General features: G+C 43.3%; 1 protein-coding gene across 1 annotated transcript; it reads right to left on the bottom strand.

Moving 5' to 3' along the window:
- Window positions 1-5029: 5029 nt before the first annotated feature.
- On the bottom strand, window positions 5030-12086 carry LOC119700787 (neuropeptide-like protein C4orf48 homolog). Its single transcript, XM_038136405.1, has 3 exons — window positions 11946-12086; window positions 10136-10224; window positions 5030-5558 (listed from the first exon to the last, which is right to left on the bottom strand). The coding sequence occupies exons 1-3, from the start codon at window positions 12067-12069 to the stop codon at window positions 5487-5489; spliced, it is 285 nt and encodes a 94-aa protein (XP_037992333.1). The 5' UTR covers window positions 12070-12086; the 3' UTR covers window positions 5030-5486.
- Window positions 12087-12734: the final 648 nt, after the last annotated feature.

The raw sequence follows: 12734 nt of genomic DNA, 5'->3' as shown, positions 1-12734 counted from the left end.
GCCAATCTAATCCCTGTCTAGGAAGACATAGGCATGTCATTATTTACTTGCTTGACTTGTGAGTAAAAATCCTTTCTTGAATTTATGTGTCTGGGAAGAAACTGTGGGCTGATATTTTAAGTGCTGGGACTTGGGCAGATTATTCCAAAACCAGAGTGACTAAAGACTGGCAGTCCTCTGCACAGTCTGTGCTTACAGAAAGGGCAGGTGGGGAGAGCTCATTGTAGTTTAGGAAAGCTATTGACTTCCTAGGATGTGGTTCAACCTTCCATGTGTAAAATTGTACCTAAAACAAATGTGACACATGCCAGCTGTCAAAAGGCATTTAAACATTGTTCAGGTCCTGCTTCGGTGCGAGCCCAAACTGTGGAATTGTGCATTAGTTATATTTAGTGCTGTTGGCTGAAACCAGACACGGTTCACAGGCTGGATGCTGTGTTACAGAGTATATATAGTCCAGCATGAATGCAAGAGCTGCTTAGGCAAGAAGCCTGGTGTAACAAATTTAGTGCACGGATGAAGTTCTGCTCTTTAACCGAGGAAAAAAAATAGCCCACAATGCCCAGAACTTTAGGAGACAAGTTTTAGCACTGCAGGTGGCCTCCATGAAAGCCTGGACTTGAAGCAGTCACAAACATGGGTAACTCTGGGCTTTGTCCTGAAGTTTGTGCCTCTCCCCAGACCCCATATTAAACTGAAAAGTTGCCAGGTGAAAATGCATGGTCATCTTTACAGGTTGCAGTCAAAAGATTAATAGATAAAACCTCACATGTGGATAGATAAAACCTGAACATGTGGACTTTAAAGCCTGTTGGAATTAATGCAAAGGAAGATGCTAAGTTTCATCTGGTTCAGTGCAGAAGCCATACAAAACAGCAGATTTTGTTAGCGTTGGTTGGCTATATTAACTTAAGAAAATTTAGTGCATATTTAGTATTAAAAGCTACTTTCTGTTAGCAGATCTGTCCATTAATTTGGACAAGATTAAACTCTCTTATAAAGAAAAGTTCCTACACTTTCTATTTTCTAGAAAACTCCCATAGATGGATATCCTTATACACATCAAAATGTCATGTTATAAACACTTTTAGCACTTAAAGCTAGATGGAAGCTGTGTTTTTCTTTTCTCTAACAATTCACATGGGTCCCTAACTGCACAGAAATCCCTGTGATGGGACTCCTTCATTTGTCTCTCTGTTTTGCCCACGTTTTCTGCCTGCATTGCTTTTGCATAGCCAAATACTTTATGGACTTTAGGAATGAAATAAAAGAATTGTGTAAAAATGAAGTTTTAAAAGAAAAGCATCAATTCTTAGAAAACATCCAACAATGAGATGTAGCTTGGGGCTGAGGCTACCATTCTGTTTGCCTGAGCATGAACATTAAGTACAGCTATTAATGCACACAGAGAATATTCATATCCCTCCACATCTAAACACGAAATTGAACATTGTTCTCCCTTGAAATCTGCATCCTGATTACTTTGTGGAATGGTCTTACTTGCATCACCAGTCAGCAGTCTTTCCAGCTGATTTGGACTCTCAAAGAAAAGTTAAGATATGAAAAATAATGGGAGGCTTGCCAGTCCTGCCCCATTTTCAGACTCTCTTGACAAAGAGAACAATCTCTACTTTTGTCACTTAAATTTTGCAGAAAAGTGCAGTGTCACTTAACTTTGATTTAAACAGCAAAAGGTGCTCAAGGCTAATGAAGACAAGCTGGTGTCTTAGCAGGTTTTCACAAAGTTCATGGTTCAGAGCAGGAATCAAATGATGACAGCCCTGACTGTGAGGAAGGTAAAGTGTAGGCAGATCAATGTAAAAATAGAATATCTGCAGATATTTGCATTTCTTTTCTCATGGCATCTGTGCCTGGAACCCTTCTTCTTATGCTTTAAGTCACTTTTTAAACTTCAGGTGTTTAGAGGTCTTGAAAATGTCATCTCTGTCACTTCCCAACATTACAAAGCCACAGCTGGAGCAGCAAGATGGAGTTGGAAGGTTAAGGAATATCTACACGCAGATTAAACTGCAAACCCATATAAATGAATACTATGCTTGAAACTGGAGCAACAGGCCAAAATATTTTACATTGTGATTTTTATTTAATAAGCTGACAATACCTAAAGGTGTGATGGCCACCTGGCAGTGCAATTGACATCATTTCTCTGGCCCAGACAGCTTTCAGTGCAGCCACAAAGCAAGGGGAACCATGTAATGTAGAACAGGGAATAAAACAGGACAAAGTGGACAGGGAGAAGGATGCATGAGTGTTCTGATGACCCCATTGTATTTGTGTGTAACAGTCTGGAGTTAACAGGAACCTTCTGGATTTTGAGGATAAAAAAAATGCACATCTTGTAGGAGATTTCCAGCACCTGGAACACACAGTAGGTCAATCCTCATGTAGATCATCCTCATGTTTGCTCTGCCCCTGCCTCCAGCAGGTTTTGTCCAGTGCATCCCACTGCTTGTTTGCAAAGGGACAGCAAACAGCCATTGTCTGGTCACTTATGGTTTCATTAACTTCTGTCACCCTCTTCAGCCATCTCTTGACTAGACTGAAGGTTCCCACCTGTACACTGCTTCTGTTTATCCTAGCTCCTTTGTCAGCACTTTATATGGATCTGCTGTATTCTTGTTCTCTATGAAAATGGTTGAGTCTTGTCATTCTGTCATACTAAACCTGATTTTACATATTCAAATTCTTCAAAAGTTTTTTTTCACTTGCCCAGAACAGATATTCTAGTTGCTGGGTGCAATTCCCACACCTTCCTGTGAAGGATTTTTCAGAACTGGTGGCGTATTCGCTGCTCTCCTGTCATTTGGGTGGTTTTGAACAAGAATTAATATAGAACAGTAATTGAAGGAAAAGAGAATAGGTAAGGTAATTTACAAGAGCATGCAAAAATCTCCACTAGGAAAATCCTGCTTGTATTGGAGCTTCTGCAGACTGAAAGGAAACTTTTTTCAGATGTTTTTTTCCCCTTTCCCCATCTATTCCCCTCCTGGCTGGGTCAACAGCCCAATTCTGTCCCATGTTTCACTTCCCCAGTTCCAACAAAGTGAATCATAAAGCAGAGCAGCAAAACAGCTGAAGGAATTCCAAATGGTCAGGTTTTCTTTTGTTCAAGCCAGTGTCTGTGCAATCACCAGGGGAAAAATTCATGAAGATCTATAGGTGTTTCCATCTGGCAAACATGGCTGGGTCCTTGTCCACACCTGTAACAAACCAGTGAGATTACACCAGCCTGGAGGACAGTCCACAGAATAATTCAGAATAATTCATCTGAAACTGAGCTGTTCTGGGACTTCCTCCAAGTTCTGCAATAGGAATGTTCATTTTTAGGTAAAAAGGGCTCCTTCCACACAATGTCTTCCCTGAACCGGTGAGCTCCTCTTCCTGGGAATGAGATGCTGACATTGCTCACACCACAGTCACTCACCCCATGTTAACTGGTGTCACTCTTTGCTCTGGCAGTGCTGGCAGCTGGACTAAAGGGGCTGCTGACCTGGGGAGTGTCAGCCTCAGCCCCCACACCTGCAGTGACTACAGAGTCACCAGACTGAGGGGCCTGGAGTGCCCTGAGAAAGCCCTGGGATTAGAGAGAGGGCAGTGCCAGAATGGAAGAGGGAAGGGAGGTTGAAAGGGAGAGGAGAGAGAACACAGGTCCAGAGCAAAGCAGGGGAACAAAGCCAAGCTGGAACAAGATGGGGACAAGCCAAGTGCAGCAAAAGCCAAGGAGCTCTGAGAAGCCATTGTGCTGCAGCCAGGACCAGCTGAAGCCCTCCAAAGGAGGCTTTGCTCCCAGAAATCCTGAGAGTGCTCTGCCACAGATAAGGACTGCTGCCCCTTCCCACTCTGCAGGTGAGGCTTGCACTGACTGGCTTTGCCAAGCAGCCTGAAATGAGCAGTGCCAGTGCTCCCATGCTGTGTGAATGGACTCAGTGAAAAACACAGCACAGCTGCTCCCTGAGGGGATTTGGAAAAATAACATCAGAATCCTCTCTCCCATTCACCCTGGGCTTCTGTGCTGGCCTGGGTCCTGGGCGCACACAGAAGGGCATGCTGTGCTTCTCAGTGTACAGGGATTGGTTTTCCCAGCTCTGGCCAGGTTTGGGAAGCCACTCAGGTCCCTGTGGTGCTCCCTGCTCCCCCAGCTGCTGTCACCATACCTACAGCTGCAGTGGCAGAGCAGTGGTTGTGTTTCCTCTCTCGTCCACTTCCAGCAAAGTCACACCAATTTATTTACAGAAGCACAGCCACAGGCAGGAACTTTCTTCCAAATTCAGCTGAAGAGATTTTTACCTTCAGATGTCCCATCCCCTTCCCAAGCCAGGTCTCAAAGTTGGAATCATTGGAGGCAGCTCTAAAGCACAGCAGACAAACTCCGAGCACCTCCTCACAGGACTCAGCCTATCTCAGACTTGTGAGTGGACATAGTATCTTACAATAAAGGGGGAAAGGTGAGGATGAAACAACCTCAGCTTTCAGCACAAAGGCCTTTCTTCATGCCTGAAACAGAAGGAGCAGTTTTCAAAGGCAGCTACAAGAGAAAACCAAAACATTTGGAGTTCAGTCCACCACAGGATGGACCAAATACGTGTGGCCTAATCCCTGTGTTTCACTTGAAGCAAAATAAGGCACAGTCTCATGAAGAAACTTCTTGGCACTGCACAGAGCTGTCCTTCAGTGTGATGCTGAGCAGCATTTGGCACAGCTGGAACTGGCCAGGCTGCCTATCACACCCTGATTCTCCTTTTCACTCTGTCCATTTGACCTGCTAAAATAAAGCTACTCAGAAATTCACTAGGGTAACAATGGGGTGTTCAGGGAAGGAGGGGAAGAAAACAAACATTTTAATTAAAGAAAATACTTTTCTGCAGGATAACAGAAGGCTCAGCACTGAGATATAAACTGCTTTGGTCCAAGAACAGCAGACGTGTAACTCCTCATGACACACACCCCATTACAGCTGACAGAACTACAGCGTGCCTGAAGGTGAGCACAGCACACACAACAAACAGAAAGGACTTCATCACCTTTAATACACAGGCAAAGCCTACAGAGACTACAGTGCCATGTCTCAATGAAACTGGGTAAGTTGCCACAGACATATATTCATATTAAAGACAAAAAACAGCTGCACGTGTCTCTAGGGCACTGTTCTCCAAAATTATCTTGGGGGGGGGGGTTGCACTTGGCAAATTCTGATTTAAAAATCAAAGCAGGTACATTTTCCACCCCACCCTAATATCAAGTAACAGATTGACTGAATTGAGCCCTTACTGGCAATCCAGCAGATGTGAAAAGAGGGTACTTTTTAAAAAAGATACAGAACAGACAAACACATCAGACACTGGCCCCAGTTTCATCAGTACATTGGGGCATACATGCTTGCCACATGAACTCCATAAAGCTGTATTTCATACAGCTGCATTTTAAAAACTGCTGGACAGGTGAGTCTCCTCAGGGGTCTCCAGGATTCAGTTCAGCAGATTGGCAGCTAGGCAGTCACACAGATTTCTCTTTTCCACCTGAAGAAGCAGAGTTTCTGTCTATAAGAGGGAGGAACAACATCATCAAAAAAACAAATGTCAGCATTGTAAAACTAATGAACTCCCAAAGAAAAGTCCATCTTATTTTTATTCTCCAATTTGGAACTAGTGGCATGAGGTGAATTTTGGGGTAAAAATCAGACTTATTGTTTACTGCTCTGCAAAATGATTTTGCTTTTGTGGGATTAATTATCATACCAACATAGCACTATTTCCTGCGACATGGAGAAAGTTATTTTTCTTTCTTAGAATCTTATTTCAACAGCACAAACTGGAGCTTATGCTCCCACCCCTCCCAAATCATGTCAGAAATCTTATTTTACTTAGAAACAGACTCCAAATTTAAAATTAGACTGTGACAGCCTGGACCCACTCTCAGTGAAGAAATTAACTTCTCTAATTTCTCCTTTTTAACTTTCTCCTGATAATAGAAAAATTCAGTAGTTACTGATAATAAAACAGACAAGAGGTTCTGAGCTGGCACAGAGCCATCACAATTCAAACACGAGATGAGATTGCTGACTTCTTTAAGGAAAGGGGTCCCAAACTGGTGAAAGCAGAAATATCTGGGTTGAACAGAGCTTCATCAATATCAGGAGATCTCTGTTGCCCACAGATCCCTGGTTCTGAAGCAACAAGGGTGGATTGGGAATTTCTGAGAGCTGGAGCTGGGCATGATCAGAAAGGCTGCACCCTCTCAGGCTTCCTGTGTGAGAAAGGGCTGGGGAGCAGGGAGGGGACAGCAGGGCCACATGAGGAAATTTGGGAATTCTTCCTGTCTAGCACACACACACACACACACACACTGGTGTTTTCCTGGATGTCTGGAGCATTTGTTGCTTCAGTAGACGCACGATGCAGCAGAGATGTTTGACACCAACATCACATCTTCCCCTCAGTTTGTCTACCATGAGCCGAAGCAATGCTGCTCGCTGGGTTACGGGGTGTCCCCAGCTTCGGCTCGGCCCGAGTTCCCCAGCAGCTCCCAGCCACAGACCACCTTAGCAAGCTTCAGTGATATCAGCTCCTTAGTGATGATCAGCTCATTTGTGATTCCAGCTCTCGCAAGGCGCCACAGGCAGAAGCAAGGCGAGAGAGGAGAAAAGCCGCGGGAGGTTCCACAGGGAAGTCTTTATCGCTCTTCTGTGAAGGTTCTCAGTGACAGCTCTTCTGCCAGACTGGGCAGAAGTAGGGGTTTATATAGGGTACGGGGATTGGAAATTGCCCAGTCGTAAGGGTTAAAGGAAAGTGACTATAGCCTTACAGAGAGATAAGCAAGGGTCTGAAGGAGGAAGAGAGCGGCTCCTAAGGTCCACTCATCATGACTTGGCATTTCCTACCTTAGGCTGCTGAACACCAGGGACGCCTTGCAGGCCCTGGGCCTGTACGCTGAAGCTGTACCTGAAAATCAGCCTGATCCAAGAGAGAACTCCCCCCTTATTGCCATGGGACACGGTAGCTGTGGGAAGTCCACTCACCAGATTAAACCCTACTGGGGTAACCAGCTACCAGAGCTAGGCACAGAAAAAAAGGCATTATGAAGACTATCAGCTCTAAATGCCAATCAAACCCATCCTTAACCTGCCTGACTTGCAATTTTTGGATGAGATGGAGTTGCCACGTGATTAAAGGCTGTGTTTTAAAAGCTGTGTTATCCATTGACCCTCCTCAGCTAAAGGCACTTGGAGCAGAGCTGGGCTGAAGCATCCTGCTCTGCACTTGCCTTCTTAGTGCAGGAAAAGCCATCTGCTGCTCAGGCTTTTTTTTCCCCAGATGATAAATCTCAGGAAAAAAACCACAACCCTGTGGTTTCATATTAAATCAGGTATCACTTTTGATTGTTTCAGCTGCCCTGCAAAACTGAAAAGATCTGATCAGACTTTGCTAATCACTGAAAAGACAGTCACCACCTTCAGTCACCACCTTCTCGCCACCCCACTGACATCATGTGCCATGGTTTGAATAAGGGAGGCTGACAGCATGCCAACATCTTTGGAGCTGAGCCCCAAGGCTGCTTACCATCTTATGTATCTTTAATAACATTTTCAAGCCTTTCTTTTTATTTTCAGGGACACATCTAACTTACTGTGCTTTAAACATTCTAAATAACCACGGACAGTCTATAAAGCAATAAAGAGCAGTGGTTGTGGTGGGAGCAGCACAAGACTCCTCTCCCCAGCCCATGATCACATGTGGCACTTAGGCTGAGTGGTGAACCACAGATATTCCCAGAAAAAACTGCCCAGAGTTAATTCTCACTGCCAAAACAACTACTCCAGCCTGCTCTGAGGGACCAGCAGCAGCACAAAAACAGGACAGAGAGGGGTAAACAGATCTGATATGTGTAGAAATCGGCCTGCCAGGAGTGGTCTGTGACCCTTCTGATGCAGTCAGCCTGAAAATTAGAGAGGGACCATCACACCAGGGCAGGTCACAAAAACCTCTTGGGATTGGAAAAGGAAGGAGATCCAGTCTGTGGCCTTCATGACAGGGTCTGTGACCTATGCCAGAGTCAGTCTGCTTTGAGACACCATGTAGCTCAACGCAGGGCCAAATGAAGTGTGAAAGCTCTTGAGCAATATTCTTGTGCAATAAATTATATACAGGCTTCCCCTGTACAGAACTGCAGGGTAAGATGTGCAGGAGGAATTAAATGAGAATTTCCTCTCTAAGCTTTTGGGAATCCCTCCCCCTCCAACACAGTTAGGAGCTGCTTAGTCATCATCTAACAATCTTGCCTGCAAACAAAGGAGAGTTTTTCAAGGAAATTAATGTCTCCAGTGGGAATATTAACAAAGGGAATTGTATTTTCAGGGACAGGAATATTTACCCCACAAAGCAGCAAAACAGACTAAAATAGTCAAATGTGAAATATATGTGGCTGAAAGCAGTGGTCCTAAAGCCCTCAGTTTGCATTAAATAGTGCCACAGCAGAATAATAAAAGTAAGAATTAAAATACCCTAGAAGACAGTTCCAAGAAGTCCTCAACTGTTAAATATTTCCATGTCTTTTGAGGATGTAGGCAGAATTCCTAGCTGAGTGACTGGAATAGGCCTGTTCCAGTCATGGGGAACTGAAGGATTTCAATATGAGTTCAATTATTTGATTTTAAAGGGGAAAAGAAGTGATAGGTTTGTTTTCATGGGAATATATAATATTTTCAGGCTTGCTGTCAAATCTACAATTGTGAAAGCCAATATTAGGACATTCATCTCAACTGACATTTTTTCTACCCTCATGTTATCTCTTTGGCTGTCTTTAATTTTTATTTTTTAAAAACTATTAAAACACAGTTTCTATCTTTGGGGTTCTTAATGCTACTTCTGCTTTGGATATCTGTGTTTTATAAATTTTTTCTCTTGGTCTTCAAGCTGAACCTTTCATAAAGGTCACTGTCATAGCCAGACTAAGATGTAGAAGTTCTGATGAAAAGTTCAAAGGTTTGTATTGGAAGAGGTGTGCTAAAACCACTTTACAGCAGAATCTGAACATCTTGTTTGGGCTGCATAAAGTGCTAAGCAGATTCATTAACAAGATTTCTTCATGAAGCCCAAAATATATTTGACCTATAATTATTGAACAGATTTTGTTTAGCTGTAAATGTGCTACATACCAATCTGGTTCTGCTGGAATGTTTGTTTATTTTTTGTAGTATGTCACAATTCAAGGTGTTGAATTGTGCACCTGTATTTTCACCTAAACATCGAGGACCCTGCTTGAAGTAACCTCAAACCATTCCTCAAAGACAATGGTTCACAGGCTTTGACCTGTGAACAGCCCTGACCATAAATCAGAAAAGCAGAAAAGTTTCAGTGCCTTCTGTTGAACAATCTGTGCAGGAGTGTGTCTATGGCACTTCAGCTAAAGGGTACACAGGAGGTGGGGACAAAGCCACCCTCCTGGGACACTCCATCTGACAGCAGCTGTGCCAAAGGTAGGCACAGATTGCAGGTTGCTGCAGCAAGAGACAGATCCACATCCCCCACAGAAGGGAGGTACCAACCCTGGCAGATTCTGCACACTGACTGCCAGCCAAACAAGTTTCATTGCCTATGCTGTTCTACTTTGTGGCATTTTTCATCATTATGAAACCAGAGAAATGTAAAAACTCCCCATGGATGATGTTTCCTCCCTCAGCTTCTCCCCAGGGATAAAAGCATGTGCAGGGGAGTATTTTATTTTAGTAGGCTTTTTGTTTGAGCTGGCTCTTTCCTTTTGGGTAATATATATATAAAAATTATACCTTACTCCCCCTGACATAAAACCAAAGGTGTGTGCTCAGCATTTGGAGTGAGAAAAGCAGCACTAATGGCTCTAACTTGGCAAGAGAAGGACAGTCAGTTCACACTTTCCTGTACTTTCTATTGTCCCTGCTACCTCAAAGCAGAAGAATTCCACAGATTATTGCACAGAGAGGTGAAATGTAATTAACCAGCCTCACCTCAGAACACAGGACAGCACAGTTCACAGAGTGTGCAAAATCCATCCACCTTATCTACTTTTATCCACAGAATTTTCTTTTATATTGGGAAATAAAAGAAAAAAACAAAAAAGAAGACATTTGATGTTTCCTTACCCTTGTGTCTAGATTATATGCTGTCTTCTTTAAATCCTGCAGAGCTCTCTGCATGAACTCAAAGGCATGGCAATCAACACAGGGGCGGCCTAGAAGAGCATTCAGTAGAGAATCATGACTATGTGGCATGAAGAATTAACTAGAAGGAGTAAACAGTGATTTTGAGCATCAGAAAGAGCTACAGAAGAGTCCACAGAGTGAGTACTGGTGTTGGTACTCCTCAACAATCCAGGTAATTTTAATTGGTTCACTGTGATGGTCCACCCAGTCTCTCAATTATAAAATAATTACTTCAAATTTACATTAATATTTTCCTTCCTGCTACATTGCTGTTCCACTTTTCCTTCCACAGCTCCTTGTATGGAAACATTAAACCCTTAACTTGAGCTTTTAATTTTGCTCCACTAACCCCGGGTACATTTTCAACCTTATCTTCAGGTTTTTCAGAAAATCTGTCTGAAAACATGAACCTGTTCCCTAGAAAAAGCTTGTCTCCTAATCCAACACATGTGAGCTCTAAATAGAAAACTAATGGAATAAAACTGACTACAATATCATAAAGGCAGACCACTCTGGCTTCTAATTTTGAATATGATTCAGCTTTGCCCAAACAAGTGCCCTGTTAACAGCAGGCATTGCTGTAAGCAGAACTGCTGCAATCTGGATTTATTGGAGTGTTTAGGAGAATGTCCCCAGATCCAGACACTCCGACTGAAGGCCACAAGGCTTGCTTTGCCTTGTTCACCACGTAACCCAGACCTGTGCCCTGACAGACAGCAGTACTGAGACAGCAAAGACAGACAGGACCAAACACCTTGAACCCACGAGGCTCATCTGCTCTCATTTGCCTCTCCGTGCCTGTGCCTGGCTGACAAGCTCACCAGAAACACTGCACTAGAGAGAAGTCCTGAGCCCAGCTTTAGTTTGCTCTTTGGGGTCTGCTGTGAATGAAAGGATGAAATTCAGGTTAATGCTGGGAAATGCAGCCTGTGTCCTGTCTGTAAGCCCATTTTGCAAACCCTTGATGCTGGGCTGTACATGCCTCTGACAGGCTGGACAATGAGCTCCCAGCTCCCACTCTGAGTGCTAACCAGCAACCAGGAATTCTGCCTGCTGGAGAAAGGGAGCCTGCCAAATTCTTTAACTGGCTAAGGAAAAAAAAAAAAAAAAAAAATATATATAAAACCTCACATTAAAGAGACCTGCTCCATCATTGTTGTACCATCACCCAGCTTCAGTGCTATTGTATTTACATTGGACAAAAAGGAGAGGACAGCAGTTTTTCACATCAACAACTTGACGGAAGAACCTATCATTATGTTTATAAAGTAAAACAAACTCAACACAGATCAGCAAAGGAGAATTAGATGGTTGAAGGCCCCAAGACTAGATGTTGACAAAACACTTTCTTGGCATCTTCACTGTGAATTTTTGAAATAAAAATTTATGACTTTAAAACAGCAAACATTGTCAAGAACAAAATATAATGAACAGACAATGTCAGCTGAAAAAGAACAAGCCTCAGTAATGCCTATGAAAAGCCAACATGGTGATTCCTGGCACAGAAAGGGCTAACACAATGCAGAAAAGAAAAGGTGCAGAACAGTGGCAGATTTCAGCAACAAGCAAGACAGCAACAGGCAGAGTGAAGAGCTTTGGATGCAGGAGCAAAACAGCACTGGTTGTGGTTTTAGAACAATGTAGGCAAGACATATCCAAAATAGTTTGAATTATTTGGGCAAACTTCAGAGTCCAGCAACATGAGAACTGCAGCAGGGGCTGTAGGAGAGGACTGTAGGGTGGTACTTACTCTCAGCTGGGATGGCTGTTCCTGCTTCTTGGTCAGCTCTGACAGGCTCCGTGACAAGTAGTGCAACCACAAAAACTAAAGGAACTGTAAGGATGGCTCTCCTCAGAAGGCAGGGTGCCAGCATCTTGGGAATGGTGCTTCTCTGCTTGTCAAGAGACATACAAGTTAGTGAGGAACATTACAGACACACGAGGGTTTTGTTACAAAGAGGTTAATGTCCCTGATGGCTAAAGCATTGTCAGTCTTCCTCTGAAAGAAAACAAAATACCAGAAGATCTAGGACATGGAGAAAAGTCCTCTGTACCTTTCTGGAGTGTACATAAAACTCAACTGTGAGAGAACATCCCTACACTAGATAAGAAGTCCCTAGAGTGTCCTTGGTTTCATTTGAAGGCCAGGACACCAGCAGCTTTGCCTGGTCTGTGACTTTTTTCTAACTACACAGACATGAGTCTGGTTCACTGTTATACTTTGAGATCAAAACTTCAGGGATTACAGAGCTGGCTGAAACAGAACCTGGAAGCAAGGTCTTTGGCCTCTGGCTTGCTTCACTGCATCATCTTTTCACAAGTAAAATAACTAAAGGTAACCACTAGCATTACACAGCACGCTAATTATAAAAACTCCTTTATGAAAGTATTTGAAGGAAAAGACTTTTGTTAAACATCCACAAATTCATTGGTAGAATTTCTAATGGTAAATGCATCAAAACTCTTTGACCTTCTGTTTCCCCTCCTAATCTGGGCTTCAGGCCATTATTTGCAGCCATCCATTTGTTCCTGCCGTGCC

Source organism: Motacilla alba, chromosome 4, assembly GCF_015832195.1.
Source record: "Motacilla alba alba isolate MOTALB_02 chromosome 4, Motacilla_alba_V1.0_pri, whole genome shotgun sequence".
Lineage (NCBI taxonomy): Eukaryota > Metazoa > Chordata > Aves > Passeriformes > Motacillidae > Motacilla > Motacilla alba.
The sequence above is the reverse complement of the archived record's forward strand: the minus strand, read 5'-3'. Positions and strand labels throughout refer to the sequence as shown.

What these genes read in the sequence shown, in the direction of transcription:
- LOC119700787 (XM_038136405.1), bottom strand. Translation starts at nt 12,069, where the DNA reads ATGCTGGCACCCTGCCTTCTGAGGAGAGCCATCCTTACAGTTCCTTTA. An exon ending in AACAGCCATCCCAGCTGAGA is followed by an intron (nt 10,225 to 11,945) that starts GTAAGTACCACC and finishes ATGCTCTTCTAG; the next exon opens with GCCGCCCCTGTGTTGATTGC. An exon ending in CATATAATCTAGACACAAGG is followed by an intron (nt 5,559 to 10,135) that starts GTAAGGAAACAT and finishes TCCCTCTTATAG; the next exon opens with ACAGAAACTCTGCTTCTTCA.